This window comes from Sminthopsis crassicaudata, chromosome 1 (genome assembly GCF_048593235.1).
Source record: "Sminthopsis crassicaudata isolate SCR6 chromosome 1, ASM4859323v1, whole genome shotgun sequence".
In the NCBI taxonomy this organism is placed as follows: Eukaryota; Metazoa; Chordata; class Mammalia; order Dasyuromorphia; family Dasyuridae; genus Sminthopsis; species Sminthopsis crassicaudata.
The window spans coordinates 235967529-235985519 of NC_133617.1; the positions used below are offsets into that span (position 1 = coordinate 235967529).

The 17991-nt window shown below is 34.0% G+C and overlaps 1 protein-coding gene across 1 annotated transcript in view; it reads left to right on the plus strand.

The window, feature by feature from the left end:
* Nucleotides 1-17991, plus strand: part of LAMA3 (laminin subunit alpha 3) — a 309755-nt gene that overhangs the window by 221311 nt on the left and 70453 nt on the right. Inside the window, 4 exon segments of the mRNA XM_074276692.1 lie at nucleotides 1419-1580; nucleotides 7559-7660; nucleotides 10988-11071; nucleotides 15920-16150. Coding sequence (XP_074132793.1) covers nucleotides 1419-1580; nucleotides 7559-7660; nucleotides 10988-11071; nucleotides 15920-16150 — 579 coding nt within the window.

Genomic DNA, 17991 nt, shown 5'->3' on the forward strand with positions numbered 1-17991 from the left:
CCTTTACTTGATTGCCATATGTTAATTCATCTGAAATATCAGCTTTTTGAACAATTCATTGTCAGACTTGATAATGATGAGCTTGAGAAGTAATGATCTGAAATAACAGATTTAGGGTCTTTTATCCCTTGCCCCTTCTCTCCATATGATAATTTCTAAAATTTTAATTTCTTTCCATAATAATTTACCATCATATTTTTCCTATCCCTATTAGCTCATCAAAAGAAGTACTTTGATATTTTCAATATCTACTTTCTCATTTGCTTAGTATTGCTTAGTTTTGCTCAACCTATATATATATATATATATAAAGTTTCAGTCGTTTATCTCTTTCAAAGACATAAATTGATAAGAAAGTGGAAAAGGATTATGCATCTCAGGAGATTCAGAAGGAACTATCATTTCCCTGACCAAAAAAAGGACTATCAAATTAATTTTCAGTTTATGGGCTACTTCTTATTTTTCTCATAGTTTTTCTTCTACTGCTTTATGATTTGGTAGAGATTTTTAACTATGCTCTATATGCCCTATTTATAGAGTGAAAGGATTCCACCATACTCCATATAATATTGGAAAACTATGAGAGTTAATAAGATACATATCTGCTATAAGGTATTTCTTTGGGTAGATTCAGGTGGGAAAGATACGTTCTATCCAAAACTGCTATTCCAGATCACATTGGGCATGATGTGGTTAAACTTTCAGAGAAATCTATAACACAATGTCTTCTCTATTGTAAACAATTGAGTAGTTTCTCAATAAGTTTGTAGCAGAAAAGTAGAGGACAACTATTGCAGAGTATTATACAATATCTAATTAAGGTTACTGTAGCAGATGTTTTTATTCAAGTACTTTTCTTTGTCACAAAGGAGGCTTAAACCTTTTTTTGTCAGTCTTTTTTTTGCTTAAACTTTAAAAAAAAATTTTTTTATTATAGGTTTTTATTGATAGAACATATGCATGGGTAATTTTTCAAATCGACCCTTGCAATCTCTTCTGTTCCAACTTTTCCCTTCCTTCCCTCCACCTCCTCCCCTAGATGGCAGATAGTCCAATACATGTTAAATATGTTAAAGTATATCTTAAATAAAATATATGTGTCCATAGTTATATAGTTGCACAAGAAAAATTGGATTTAGAAAGGTAAAAATAACCTGTGAAGAAAAACAAAACTGCAAGCAGTCCAGAATCATTTCCCAGTGTTCTTTTTCTGGGTATAGCTGGTTCTGTTCATCACTGATCAATTGGAACTGAATTGGATGGAGGATTAAATCTTGAGGAAAATGGGAAGTGAAATGACTACATTGTAAAGACAGAAGACATCATTAAAATAAGTTTTTCAAAAGAAATCTGCAGCAACAAAGGTCATGGATAAAAAAAATGTGAATTAATTTAATTCTCATACTGTTATGTTCCAGTTTGTTGACATGATAGGTTGGCGCCTGGAGACAGCAGATCAAATGGACATCCCTGTCACCTTCAACCCGGGCAGTAACAGTGTGGTTGCTGATGTTCAAGAGCTGCCTTCATCGGTCCATAGTGTGTTCTGGATTGCACCTTCATCCTATCTGGGGGACAAGGTATGAAATGTCCAAAGAATGGTCAACTCTTCATAATCAATTATGAAAGCTATAAATCTGAAAGAAAAGAAGCCCCTAGTTTTGTCCAGTTTCATTGTATCCTAGCAAAGGATTATACTGAGTTCAACCTTCTTTTCACAGAGAACTTGCCATTATTCATTTAAGCCCTCATTAAATTAATATTTTGAATGGCTCTCTGATTATCCTGTTCTTCACTTCATATGCAGAAAGAGGAAAATATTTCCCACTGTTTTTTTGACTCACAGTAACATGAGACCCCTCTGTCTTATGTTTTCAAAACTGTAGAGGAGAAAAGAGTCTCTTTTCTTGTCTTGCATGTCAGGAAGGGTCTCTTGAGGTCTTAGCATGAAAGACTGGGTACCAGGTTATAAAAAGAATGCGCTCAAGATGATTTATCAGATAGTTCTGAGCCCCTTTAAAGAGTGACCTCATTTTAATGGGAACTCAACTTTGGGACTTGGATTATCAAAAACAGAATTTTTAGGTTAGAACAAAGGTCAGAACAATACTCACCACTCTTACTCCACACAGCTTCAATGAGAATTCTTTGTACCATATCCCCTAAAAAGAGGTCATATAGCTCTAAACTTCTAGTGGTAAGAACCTATTACCTCTTAAAGTAGAGTATTCCCATTGCAGATAGCTGTGGTTTTTAGCCTTTTCCCTTATATTGGCTTGCAATCTACCCTCTTGAAATTTCCATCTTTTGGTGTGAGTTCTATTCCTTGGGGCTCAGCAGAGAAGGCCTAATCCCCTTTCCACAGATCAGCCTTTCAAATATTTGAAATCACTGGTTACATTCTCCCTCAGTCTTCTTTTCTTAAACCAGAAGTCCAGAGAATATTGGTCTTTCAACGCATCTGCAAATCAATTATGAATCAGTAGCAAATTAATGTTTTAAAACAGGATCTTAGTATAGAAATCATGCTTGAATGTTTTCCTTCCCTGTCCAGAAATTCATTAAAATTAACTAGGAGAGTAAATAATGGTGGCAGTTTTCACTGAACAAAAAGTAATTGTGGTCATCATCCCAGTACATATACATACCTTTTCCTATATCCCTCTTCCTTCTTCTCAACTCCCTAAGTCTCAATGGCTTCATTAGTCAAATCTCGCTAAGGAAGTTAGTATTGAACTCTTATCTCACCAAGGTTAAGATTCTCCTTTGCCCTGATCCAAAATAAAGACAAATGCAGATTTTAGATTTCCTTCACAGGCTAATTGTACACTACTTCAAAGTACGATTCTTTTTGTACAGCAAAACAACTGTTTGGACATGTATACATATATTGTATTTAATTTATATGCTAACATATTTAACATGTATTGGTCAACCTGCTATCTGGGCGGGGGTGGGGGGGTGGGGAGGAGGGGAAAAATTAGAACAAAAGGTTTGGCAATTGTTAATGCTGTAAAATTACCCATGCATATATCTGGTAAATAAAAACTATTAAAAAAATAAAAAAGACAAATGCAGAGTATAGAAATCAATAAATAATATAATTATTTAGAATAGGAATAATTAGGACATTTTCTTCCTATCACTAGAATGATCCCTTTTAAATTTAAAACAAGTTAGGTGCTTAAGGAAATGACAGCTATTCATATGGGCAAGCAAGTTCTCTATGGGATATGATAGAGCAGAGTGCTTACTTTTAAAAAGGGGCAGGGCCTTCACTGTCCAAATGCAAAATTTATTCATTTATAAAGAACTACTTTAAAAAAAAAAAAAAAAAAAAAGAACAGTTTTTACATCAATTAGGGAAGAACAGTAAAAAAAAAAAAAAATGCTGACAACTTCCTCCCTGTTCTTGCAGTAATCTACTCACCAAAAGAAACCATTTCCAAAGCTCTCTCTCCTACACCAATTGTGTCAAATTTCACATTCAAACACTATTTGCTGCAAATGACGTTTTTTAGATGACATTTTATCATCAGTTCTTTGTTTTAAAGCCATTATAAAGCTTCTTGTCAGTATAACAAAGATAGAAAATGGAATGATTCAGAGGATTATTAAAGGAAGCAAATACAATGAAGTGTCAGCCCAAAAAGATTCACTAATAGCTACCAACTCAGTTAGTTAGGAATTGTACTCAGACACTTTATAAACTTAGTGATCTCCTTCAGGATTGTAAAAGGAATCAGGCAAAGGAAAGATTTATCCTACCACTAATTTGGCTCAAACTACTTCTTATGGGCCCTAAACCTCTAATTCTGTAACCCGAGTGAATTAGTATTCATTTTCTCACAATGTATAGCAGCTTGTAAAGTATTCTCTTTTCAGCAAGCCTGAAAAGTAGATACTAGAAATATTAGTCTCCATATTTTAAAAGGAGATATTTGAGCCTCAGAGAGATTCAAGGTTACACAACTACAAGTGGTTATAACAGAACCAGAAACCCAATCTAGATCTTCTGATTTCTAATACAGCTCTGGGCTATGGCAACTAATGTACATAAACATAGTGATATCCTAATTCCCCTTCCTCCTTGTCCTCTTCTCCCTTTCTTCATAATTCCTCCTTCCCTTCTACTTTTAGTTAGTCAAAATAGCTAAATAATCTTTTTTTCCCCTCAATAGTATTTTATTTTCCAAATGCATGTAAAAGCAGTTTTTGACATTCATTTTTATAAGACTTTGTGTTCCAAATTTTTCTCCCTCCATCCCTTAGCTCCCCCCTCCCCAAGACAGCAAGCAATCTGATATAGATTAAATATGTCTGATTCCTTTAAGCATATTTCCATATTTGTCATGTTATACAAGCAGACCAAAAGGGAAAAAACTAAAGGAAGAAAAAGCAAACAAATAAACAAAAAAGGTGAAAATATTGTGTGTTGATCCACATTCAGTCTCCATAGTCCTTTTTCTGCATGCAGATGGCATTTTTCATCCCAAGTCTACTGGAATTGTCTTGAAACATCGAATTGAAATAACTAAATAATCTTAGTCCTTTCAAGCACACCTAAGATGCTCATTTGGAAAAAAAAAAAAACCATTGCTTTTATGTTTAGATATCTCTTTAAATTAAAAAAAGGAGTAGGTTCCAAGAAAAACCAGTCAGAATGGATGCCCAATGCTATCTCCTGATATGCTTACATTCAACCATTATTGATGATGTAGCTGTTTTTGAGATCCTTCCCTTCCATTTCTTCTCTTTAGGCCAGCCCCTTGAGACATAACTATTACTCTGTGGCTTTTGCTGTTTAAGAAAGGACATAGCTAGATTAGAAATGACATGGAGATAAAGGAGAATAAAAACATGTGATCTTCAAGTCTCTTTTTAGGTGATTAGGTATAGAAGTTATTTGGGGTGGGGTCCATTTGCTACTATACACACAAATATAAACACAAATTTAATGAATATTATAAGAGGCAATTTTTTTTGAAAGGGCATTGGATCTAGAATCAAAAGAACAAGGGTTCAATCCTGTCTTTGCCACTTGTGCCATCTTTAGCAAGTTACTTAGTGACCTCATCTGTAAAAAGATATAAATACAAATTTAATCAATGTGATGATGCAGCTTTTTTTGAGACCATTCCCTCTCATTTCTTTTCTTTCGGCCACCCCTTGAGACATAACTCTTACTCTGTGACTTTTGCTTTATGTGAGAAAGGACAAATTTAGATTAGAGATGACTTGGAAAGAAGGGAGAATCAAAGCGTGTAATCTTCTCATACTTACAGCCTGGAAGTTAAAAAGGTTCTCTCAGGTCAGGAACTGACCAATTGGTAAAATCAAAGGATCTTTGTTTTTTTATGTTAAATCTATTTTAACATTTTTATAATATTTTATTTTCTCCAATTACATGTTAAAAAATTTTAACATTTGGCCTTTTTAAGTTTTGAGTTCTAAATTCTATTTCTCTCTCTCTTTTCTTCCCACTCTCTGAGACTGTAAACAATCTAATATAGGTTATATATGTACAATCACAAGATTTCCATATTAGTCCTTTCATACAAGAAGACTCAGAGAGAGAGAGGAAGGAAGGAAGGAAGGAAGGAAGGAAGGAAGGAAGGAAGGAAGGAAGGAAGGAAGGAAGGAAGGAAGGAAGGAAAGAAAGAAGGAAGGAAGGAAGGAAAGGAAGAAGGAAGGGAGGAAGGGAGGGAGGGAAGCGAGGCAGAGTGAAAGAAGGAGTTTTGTTGTTGTTTGCTTGTTTTTTGTTTTCTTTCTCAATTTTTTTTCTATTTTTGATATGATTTTTCTTGTGCAGCATGATAAATGTGGAAATATGTTTAGAAGAATTGCATATGTTTAACATATATTGAATTACTTGCTGTCTAGGGGAAGAGGTAGAAGGAATGGAGGGAGAAAAATTGGGAACACAAGGTTTAGCAAGAGTAAATGCTTAAAACCATCTTTCATATACTTTGAAAATAAAAAGGTTTTATTAAAAAAGAATACAAGTCATTCCCTAATTGATAAATGATCAAAGTATAGGAACAGGCAATTTTCAAATAAAAATCTTAAAGCTGTCTATAGTAATTTGAAAAAAATATTCTAAATCACTATTTAATAGAGCAATGCACATTAAAACAACTCTGAGGTACCACTTCACACCTATCAGATTGTTAGCTCTCCTTTGGTCTGGGATGCTTGATTTCAAGTGGGGATAAATGCTGGAACTAAGACCTTTCTCTGCTCCTTGGAGGTCTGAATTATTATACTCCTGTTGATTACCCCTAAACTTACTCTTTTATCAATAGACAAACCAAGGCCTTCTCTACCCAGGAAAACTATCCTCTAGGTGCCGGTCCTTTTCTTAATACATCTCAGATCTATAACCTAGAACTGGGATAGTGGGCACCAAACTATTATTTGTCACTTGTTCTTATACCTTGTGGTACCCTATTGTGGAACATAGCCTCCTGTACTAGTACATAACCTCTCCATGCCATAGCATACTGCACATGTTACCATTCCATCCCAATTCCACTGACTTCTTTGTCTGTCTCCCTATGCTGATCTAGTCTGGAAAAATGATTTACTTTTTCTTGGATTTCACCATTGGGATGCATTATAATGCATTTTTTTGGATTTGTTTCCCCCTCATCTCTAATTCCCTAAGCCTCTTTTTCATAGTAACTCACTCAGTACACTTTCCCATATATACCTTACTGGAAAGCTTTTTGTTTATATCTATTAGATTATTAGATTTGGCCCTTTATTTTATTTTATTTTTTTCTCAATAGTATTTTATTTTTCCAATTACATGAAAGATAGTTTTCAGCATTCATTTTTGTAAGATTTTAAGTTCCAAATTTTTTCTCCCTCCATTCTTTACTTCTCCCTTTTCCAAGGTAGGAAGCAGTCTGATATAGGTTATGCATGTACAAGCATTTAAAACATATTTCCATATTTGTCATATTGTAAAAGAAAAAATAAAACAAAAGGGTAAAAACCATGAGAGCAAACAACAAAGAAATGTGAAAATAGTATGCTTCTATCCACATTCAGTCTCCATAGTACTCCCTTTGGTCCATCCATTATTTTAGTCTGGATCTTGATTCTGATCATCCATTCTGTTAGCTATTCCTTTAATAATCCATCATTATTTATAGCCTGCCACTATATCTCTCTCTCCTTTCACCACTTTGTTGGTTTTTAGGAGACTGGGAGAAATTTGAAAAGTTTGATTCTGTCAGAGGGCTTTCTATGACTCTTAATTATTATGTATTCAGAGGATTTTGGAATGACAGCCATGCTGGAATGCCTGCTTTAGGGAAAGGTTTTTGATTTTTTTTTTTTTTGGAGGGTAATTTAATGCTTTATAGAAATACCCAATTAGATATAAACACATAACTGAAATTTCTTTAAAAAAAACAGTGATTCAATTGTATTTTAAAGATTAATGAAAGTAGCAGAAGAAATCTTTAAGCTCCTAGAGTATTTGTTTCATTTAAAGCCAAGACAGTCTTCTCTGAACTGGGTACTACTCATCTTATTTATTCAATTTTAGGTTTCTTCCTATGGTGGCTTCCTGACTTACCAGGTAAAATCCTTTGGCCTACCCAGTGAAGGCATGATGCTCTTGGAGAAGAGACCTGATGTGCAGCTTTCGGTGGGTAGAGAATACTTCCATGAAGTCAGGAAAAAGAGGTTTCTGATTTAAAGAAATAGCATTTAAAAGTTTTAAGTTAATCTGTTTAAAGGTATCTCTAAGAACTAATAAGAAAATACCTCATCTCCTGAAGATTCTTCCTTCTGAATAAATTGCATCCCAACCTATAGTGATCTTGCCTTTCTATGAATTCTATCATTTATATTAAGCACTCATAGGTCACTGGGATTGTTAATCATTTATATGTATAGTTATGTATTTAAAAAATTTATTTAGAAAGCATTTATTTTCTCTCCTTTCTACTTCCTCCCATTCAAAAAAATAAAGCAAACAAAATTTTTAAAAAATGCATAGTCAAACAAAACATGTAGTCTATTTACCTTTATATCATTTGTTTCTTTAATTTCAAGCTTCCTGAGGACTGTGGCTCAGTCTTCCTCTTCTTTGCATTCTCCAGGAATCTAGCACAATATCTTGAAATAGGGATAATAAATATTCAATAACCAAAGTTCCATCTACAGAAATTTGAACTTGAAGCATCTGGACCAAATTATAATAAGTGAAAGAAATCAATTCAACAAACATTTATTAAGTGCCTAATACATTTAAGACAATTAGCTAGGTGCTGGGGCTACAAAGATCCTTAATCTCATGAACTTTACATTCTACTGAAGTGGTGGGGGAGGCAAAAATAAGTATAAGTGAAAGTCAAGAGCAATAGGAGCAAAGGAGAGACTCAGACAAGTAACTTTAAAAAAGCTTAAAGAAGGACCTTTTAGAAGGGAAAGGGAGTGTTATCTGGAAATCCTACACAGAGAAAATGGCAGCTAAGTGGAGTCTTGAAGATTCTGAAAACTGGAGATGAAGAGCAAATTCAAGGCATGGATGATAGTCTACATGAATGCAAAGGAAATTATGTTGGATTTTTTTTTTTTTGGAAATTACGTTTAAGAAAGATTTTGGCTCAAATAGAAAGTATTCAAAAATTTTAAAAAAAGCTTAAAAGTTAGATTGGAACTATATTTTAGAGGGTCTTAGTACCAGATTAAAGAAATAAACAAACAAATGAGTAATTGTCTGCATGTTTATACACATTTATTCATATATATATATATATATATATATATATATATACTTATTTAGAAATGTATATATGTACATGTATATACATAGCAATAGATGCATGTATTAATTAGATAATATGTTTCTATATACATATACAGTTGGATATATGTGTGGGTATGTGTGTATATATTAATTCACAGATATATATTAATATAGATAATGAAGAGAATATATATGTGTATATATTACAAGAGTTGAAAATGGAACTACAAAGTAAATGTCTCATAAGTTGGAATTATTTTCCATTTCTGAAGATGGAATAAAAAAGGAAATAGTCTCTTTATTATCTGAACAAAAGAGCATGGTCAACACATCTAAGATTTTTCTCAAGTCATTCATGTATTTCATATAACGAGAGAATTTTATGTATTTGACAGTTTGATTACAAGTAAGGTTATAATTTTTTAAAATAATGTCTACATTTTTATTCAAACTATATTGTATTTATGTTCTTTAAATTCATTCTGCCATATATACATATTTTTCTCCCCATTAATAAAATGATATTTTGTTTCCTTGCACAGTGCCTGTCTCATAATAGGTGTTTAAAATGTTTGTGATTTGATTAATTGATTGGTTGTTTCAATTTAATTTTTAAAAATTCCAAACACCCTTTGTAGATCATCTTGAAAACAAAGCATCAAGCTTTTGAAAGTTCAGTGTTGGAAAGAAAAAGTCCATATAATAAAAATTGCAGCATGAGCTTGCTTTTGCCTTCTCTCTCAGACTCATTTGGTTGCCAGGATGCACATTTTGTTCAACATCATTAATATAGCTATTTCTATTGCCAAATAGCTTATTAAGCAAACTGTTGGAACTCACCAAAAGATAATGAACAGAATATTTCCTCTTTATTCCACCTTCAGGAATGGGAAATAATTTCAGTTTATGACATATTTACTTTGTAATTCTGTTTTCAGCTCTTGTAATGAAAGGTCTTTGAGAAGTTCTCCTTAGACTTTTACATTAAAAAAAATTATTTCTCCATTGTTTTGAATGAATAACAGGCACACAAATCCAAGGCTATGGCAGGCAACTGAGGTTGTCGCTTGAGGCAGAACCTCCTATTTTGCCCTTCCAGTCTCATTGTTTCTGTAACTAGATGTTAGCTAGGGCAAAGCTGAGTGTGTGTATGGTTAGATGAGAGCAAGGAATAGATTTGGAGTGACTATTGCCCCTCCACTGCCAATTTTAGAATTGAATAGACTGCAAGTGAGACAGCACTGCTGAGCTCATCCTTATGCTTCAGCCACCCAATTGCATGGAAAGAAGTCAGCCAGAATACCTTCCTGCCACCCAAATGGAGACTTTCTTACAATACTGAATGCTCTGAATCCAATGCTCTTCCATCAATATAGCTCTTACATAAATGTACACACATTATATAATAAATGCAAAGCTATACAAGATATAGCCATCCTCCCAAGCAAAGTTCAATAAAAGTTATTTATGACCAATTTATAACACCAGACAGCAAAGTAATGTCCAGTAATATCAATCCTCCAGTGATTTTAAAAATATTTATTAGAATAAGACATGCTATAATACAATGACTTCCCCCCACCTAAAGCTCAGTTCTTACCATTTAGCTTCCCTATTCATTAAATTCCACTGGTTCCTTATTGCCTCCAAGATCAAATATGGACTCTTCTTTTTGGATTGCAAAGTCTTTTCCAACCCAGCCCCAATCTATCTCTTAAGCCTTATTCTATATATTGTGATGCAGCCAAATTCTCCTTTTTACTCTTCCGCATATATGACACTTTATCTCCCTTTGACCTAGCATGGAAGGTATTTCCTCCATCCCTCACTCATCCAAATACCTTGTTTTCTTCAAGATTTGACTCATGAAGCCTTCCACATGAAGCCTTTCTTGTTTCTCTTAGCTGCTAGTACCTCCTCCTTATTAACTTGTATTTATGAAAAAAATTTATTTTATATTTTTCTATATATACACATTATCTCTCTTGACAGAATGTAAGCTCTTTATGAGCAAGGACTATTATTTCACCTTTTATTTTGTATCCCCAATACCTAGCAAAATATTAGGCACATAGGCTTAATACATTCTTGTTAGTTTTTTGATATGATAATATTTGTGCATAGGCTTGCAATGTGTTCGTATTGATATTATATTTTGATCAATTATTATTTTCCTAGTATTCCACTCAAACATTAAAGTATTAGTTTATCTTTAAATAGGGACAGCAAATGACTATTGTCTACATGGACCCAAACAACCCTCTGCCAGACCGACGGTATTATGGACGAGTTCAGTTAGTTGAGGTAAGGAGAAATATGAGTGAAAATGGCTTTGGATCTTAGATATAGGACATCTGGTTGCATGGTGGACAAGGGGCTGGTTAGGAGGACCTCAATTCAAATCTGATCCTAGATGCTTATTAGCTGTGTGACCATGGACAAGTCAACTTACTTCTATTTGCCTCAAATTCCTCAGTTATTAAATGGAGATAATGATAGCCCCTACTTCTCAGGATTGTTGTGAGGATCAGTTGAGATAATAATTATAAAGCACTTGTGTACTGTGCCTGGCACATGATTTGCCATTTCCTTCTCCAGCTCATTTTCCAGATGAGGAAATTGAGACAAAATTAAGTGACTTGCCCAGTGTCACACAACTAGTAAGTATTTAAAGTCAAGTGTCTAATAAGTGTTTTAGGCTGGATTTGTACTGGAAAAGATGAGTTTTTTCTATTCATTGTGCTACCCTCACTATGCTATATGCTGGAGATATAAAGATGAAAAGGAAACAGTCTTGCCTTTATTTTTTTTTTCCTTTAAAAATTTTTTAAAGCTTTTTATTTTCAAAACATATGAATAGTTTTCAAAATTCACCCTTGCAAAACCTTGTGTTCCAAATATTTTTCTCCTTCCTTTCCCCCCACCCACTCCCTTAGACAGCAATTAATCCAATATATGTTAAACATGTACAGTTCTTTTATACACATGTCCACAATTATCATGTTACACAAGAAAAAAATCAAATCAAAAAAGGGGAAAAATGAGAAAGAAAACAAAAAGCAAGCAAATAACAACAACAAAAAAGTGAAAATACTATATTGTGATTCACACTCAGTCCCCACAGTCCTCTGGGTGCAGATGGCTCTCTCTATCACAAGATCATTGGAACTGGCCTGAATCATCTCATTGTTGAAGAGAGCCATGTACATCAGAATTGATCCTAGTATGATCTTGTTGCTGTGTACAACGTTCTCTTGACTCTACTCACTTTATTCAGCATCAGTTCATGTAAGTCTCTCCAGACCTCTTTGAAATCATCCTGCTGATTGTTTCTTATAGAATAATAATATTCCATAACATTCATATACTTATTCAGCCATTCTCCAGCTGATGGGCATCTACTCAGTTTCCAGAATTACAAATTACAAAAAAGCAGCAGTTCTGCCTTTTAAGAACTTATATTCTCTCCCAATATTTCATTGGCCTTCAGGAACCTTTATTTTGACCCTCCATCATTTTGAAAATATTCCTTGTTCATTCTGATACACTGTATTCAAGCACACATGTGTGAAAGAGATATGCTTGCCTTTATCTATGTCAAGGCTTCTTAAACTTTTTGTACTCATACACATCTTTTTGTGCCCTCAGGCACATAGTATATAAAATAGGTATACAAATCAGACATTACTGATAATAAATCATAATTTTGTGATCCCTACATTCAGTTATGTATGAGACCTCATTTGGGATCACAAGTCACAGTTTAAGAATCTGAGATATATATTTCATGTATAATATAAAAATAATATATCCATACCTAATACACAGATATGTCATTATATTTTCTACAAATATTATTGCTATATTATATTCATATGTAAGATGCATGCATATGTGTGTATGTATCAGTGAGGAGATAGAACTTTTTCTGAATTAGAAACAATGACATAGAACTTAAAATGTGGATATTAATCTGGATCCATGGCCACATCAACACAGGCACTGTTCACTCTGTCAAAATTTAATACTGAAACCTCCCTGAAGGAAAGCCTTTTTCATTTTTTTGATGCAAAAGGAGGAAACCTGACTTAGCAAAAAAGTAAGAAAGAAATTTTTCTTGTTATTTAAATTGGAGGCATTCTTGTTATTGAACAATACTATTAGCTTATATATTGCAGTTGATCTTTTTTTAGGAATAAAGCCATATGTGATCCACTCATAATATATGGGGTTCTAGGTACAAATCATTGCCTGCCTCATAGCTGTGAAAGAATTTCTTTGCTGAAATTAAAATTATAAATGTGTCAGGGACTTTCTCATAAAATGAAGGGTCAGAATTGTTTTTTAAAAAATTAGTAATAAGCAAATAATAATAAATGTTTATATAGCACTTTATTTAAAGGCTTTACAATTATCTCAATTGATTCTAACAACAACCTTAGGAGGTAGGTGCTATTATTTCCCCTATTTTGTGGATGAGAAAACTAAAGCAGATTTGTCTAGGGTCACATAGCTTTTAATTGGTTTTCAACTCAGTGGTTTTTGAATTCTTGTTTCCACATCCAGAACTTTGTACACTGCACCACTCAGCTGCTCTCAGTAAAGCGCCTACTTTCCTACCTTACCCAGTCAGGCAAAGCAATGGACTTGGAGTCTGGAAGAACCAAGTTTGCAATCCTGTCTGTTACTCTGGTCATATCATTTATTTTCTCTCAGCTTCAGTTTCTTCAGCTGTAAAATGACGGCATTGGATTTCATGGCCTCTACTGAACTTTCCAACTCTAAATCTGTGATCCTATGATCCTTCTGACTCAAAAACAATACTTTTCTACCTTTTCTGATGGGCCAGCCCTCCCTGCCTTCCTCTGCTTTCAGATTGTCTCCTCCCATTTTCTGACCTTTAAGCTCTTTTACACATTCTTATAGAGAGACTATGATTTAATCATTTGTAAGGTATCATTGTCTTTATTCACTAACACAGTGATAAAAGCACAGGATTAGAAATCAGAAGACTCAAGTCCTAGTGTTGGCCCTGGAACTTACTACCAATGCAGCCCTTGGCAAGTCAGTTGATCCTTTACAGATTTCAGTTTCATCATATGTAAAATGGGACAAATGAATGATTTCTAAAGTTCCTTCCAACTCTAACCTTTCTATTTTTCTCTTGCTAAATCCTTGCCCTTCTATTTCCCATATATATTTTGAAAATTCTGTCTAGATTGGCAGTTCTCAAACTGTAGTCTTAGAACCCCTTAAAATTGTTGAGGACCCCAAAGAGACTTTGTTTATGTGAGTTTTACTTATCTCAACCTACAATTTTAGAAATTAAAATGTCTTAGTAGTTTATTATGTATTATGAAAATAATTTTTATTTCACACTCCTTGAATGGATTTCAAGCATTCCTAAGGGTTCCTGATCCATACTTTGAGAACTGCTGTTCACAAGGACCTTGTTAAGAATTTTTTTCCAAGCCACAATATATCAGTTATATGAAATAATTAAGGAGAACAGTAGTGTACCAGAATTAAAATTTATTCATTGTCTCAATGCAATTTGCATGTTCTTGCATAAATTATGTTCTGTTATTAGATCACTTACAAGTTAAAAAAAAATTGCTGTAGCCTTGGCCTGTTGTTTCTTAATTTGTCATCTGTTTACCCACTTGCTATTATTGATGCACATCTCCTGTGCTAGAAAGACTTGATAGTGAAGGGGCAGAGAAAAAAAGCAAAAGGATGGGTGAAAGAGAAGAAAGTCAGGCCCTACAAAAGTCTTTGTTAGATTCCAGGACCAATGTAGAGAATACTGGCCCAGATTTTTTCATTCCTTAGGCACGAGCTCTGCCAATAACTTTATTATAGCCTCCTTGTTGGTGCTTAACAACAATAAAAATTCAATTTCACATCCTATTAACACTGAAGAGTAAATGTTAAAATTATAACAAAGATCTGAATTTTATGATAAAGTCAAGTTTTCCTAACAATAATCTATCTACTGGGGCAGTTTCATGTTTGTAATATTTTTAATGTCTTCAATAAGCAAGTATTTAAAATTAAGAGCCCAATATTGAGAAACTTTTCTTTTATTCTTTTACTTATTCTTTTTGTTCTTGGGAGAGCTAAGCATTTCAATGGTATCAGATGATATTAGAATTCTTTCATATTTTAAAATTATTTTAATGATTTATTAGAATTTCTCTTATCTATATAAGTACTTTAAATACAGAATATTTACAAAAAGATCTTTTACTTTAAAATAAAAATTTTCTTCCTACTCCATCACATGCAAACGCATCATGTTATGCAGCTTATTCCCTTAGATAGTCTTAAATTTCTATCCTTTGGACTGCATGCTATAGTGGAGATACCATGAGAATCAGGAAGGAGTCCAGGTACAATTCCCAGTTTGAACATTTAAATACCACTATGACCACAAGCAAATCATTTAACCTTTTTGTGTTTCAGCTTCCTCATTTTTAAAATGGAAATAATAATATTTTGCTAGCTATTGCACAGAATGATATCACTAAAATATTTTGGAAAGTTTCAAACACAGCATGAATATGAGAGGTTTTTGCTTTGTTTCCAACTCTTTTCATCCCTTCCTCCAAGTTTCTCCCACATCGGGAGTAGCAAGATAAGGGACAAATAATTTCTAAATGCAAATATCCCCACATGGTTTTTCTTAGTTTGCTTTTTTTTGTCCATTTCAATATAGTTTTATTTCTAATTATTAGTGATTGCCTGCCTTCCTTGAATTGATTTGGAGTTAATGTGTAAATATGTTTAAAATGATTGTAATGTATAAACTATATCAGACTGATGTCTTAAAGAGGAAGGAGAAAGAGAGAGGGAAAATGGAACTCAAAAATCTTATAAAAGTGAATACTATGTTTAATATATTGAATTGCTTGTCATATAGGGGAGAGGGTGGGGAGAGGAGGGGGAAATCAGAAACACAAGGCTGTTGTCAAATTATCTATGCATTTGTTTTGAAAATAAAAAACTATTAAAAAATAAAAAAGTGGAATGCTAAAAGTGATCTTTACATGTAATTGGAAAAAATAAAATACTATTAAGTGAAAATAAAAAAAATTGATTTGTAGTCTGCTTATCTCAGGGATAATGTTTACCTTTTGTTTTTATGTTTAGGGAAACTTCAGACATGTCAGCAGCAATAACCAGGTATCTAGAGGAGAGCTGATGATGGTTCTGTCTAGACTGGATGGCTTACACATCAGAGGCCTTTATTTTACTGAGACTCAGCGGTTAACCCTAGGTGAGGTGGGTCTGGAAGAAGTCACCAGTACAGGAAGTGGAAGCATTGCATACAATGTAGAGATATGTTCCTGCCCCCCTGACTATACTGGTGATTCATGCCAGGTAGGAAATTTCTCTTTTGTCAGTATGTATATTGTATTTGATTCATTTCAGGTGTGGAAGGTTATGGCTGCTGTTCATTACCATTTTCCCATGCTTTTCGGTACAGGGTATCTTCGGTACAGGTCATAGGTAACTTTAAAAAAATCTTATAAAGCCTTTAATTGAAATTTTATCTATGTGCTACAACATTCAGGGATAAGAACAAGCTGTATATTCTGTGTTAGGATTTGTGCTAAAAAGAAAGAACAGTTCATTTATGGAACATGTCACTGACCAAGAAATGGAATATGCTGGGGGGAACTACTACTCAGCCTAGGAATAGGCCTCTGATTTTCTATTCCTTGATAGGCTCTCATTCAAGTTTGGAAAATAGCTTAACAATGAAGGAAAGATTAAGTCTGATTAAATCCTTTCCTTTAAAGGGATTTTTAAATAATTTAAATTTTTAAATTTAAATTCAAAAAACAATTTTTAAAGTACAAAGCTTGAATGACTTAAAAAAAACAGACTATGAACAGCTAAGTTGCTCTAAATGCATAAGCTCATGTTATTATTTATATTTTAATAGAATTGGAGGAGTAGCTATAAAACTTTTCATTTCATTTTTTGAAACCTTTGGCCAGGAAATTCATACTGAATCTATACATTAGATTTTAAGTTTTGCAGAATGTAGATTCCCTTATTGGCTAATGATCCATAGATCTTTTTTTCTCTCCTTCCTAGGAGATTTTTCTCTTGCAATATTTTTAAAGTATAAAAACAGTCTCTCTTCCCCCCTCATATTTTTTCTTCCCCAGCCACTCTTCCAATATAAAAAAAAAAAAAAATACATAGCCCAAAGGAAGTAGCAGAACCCTTGCCCTGCCTCCTTTATGTCTTAGGAATATTCCTGCAGCATTACTCAGCCTGTGATTTATGGCTACTCTCATCGTCTAGTGCTGTCTGATTTCTATGAGGTGGGTAGAAGGTGAAGCTGGCCACACCTCACAGGAATTACAGAGCGGTATATGCACCTTGGGTCCTGTTAGTATTCCCTAGCACAGTCTGACTCATGTGGGAAGTTTAGGTGGGGCGTGCTGCAGCCCAGCCTGCAGGCAGCCTCCCTTACCTGACTCAGATCGCAGGACAGGTATAAGAGGAAAAGCACCCAGTGAGTGAGTGCACAAACAGGCTGTCTGGGACCAGAATGGGGGCACCACGAAGGTGGCCAGCCCCAAGCACGGGATGGCTATTAATCCTTGGGGCGACCCTGAGCCATTGTTTGGGTTACAACACACAGCAAAGAGTAGCCTTTCCTCAGTTCCATGGTCAAAGCCATCAGCACCCAAGTAATGTGGATTTTCATGGCCAAGCCCATCAGCGACCAGCTAAGGTGGATTTTAGACCAAATCAGGTAATGAATGACCTTTTCTCTGTTGGCTTGGGTGGGTAGGTATGAATCGATCAAATCCTTTCCTCTATAATATTCTTAAAATAAATGGGAAGGAAGAAATTGATATAGGGAGTTGAAAAAGAAGGCTGTTTGTCTTCTTCTTTTGACATTGTACACCTAGTGGATTATTTCCTTAAACTACAAAGAATGTAAATATCTGTCCACCTTGAAATTCTGAGGTGCTCCATAAGGTCAGAGTCCTAAGCACAGTGTTAATTAAATTGGTGTTCTGCTGGATGTCTGCTTCCAAATCACCAAGACATAAAAATATAGTCCAGTACATTTTGAGTGGAAAAAATTTTTTTTTCCTCAGGACTATTAAAATATAAGGACAAGGAGGACAGTCAGTAATGATCAGATAAAATATGTTCAATACAGAACAGATATCTTTTCATTTGTCAGGCTTCAA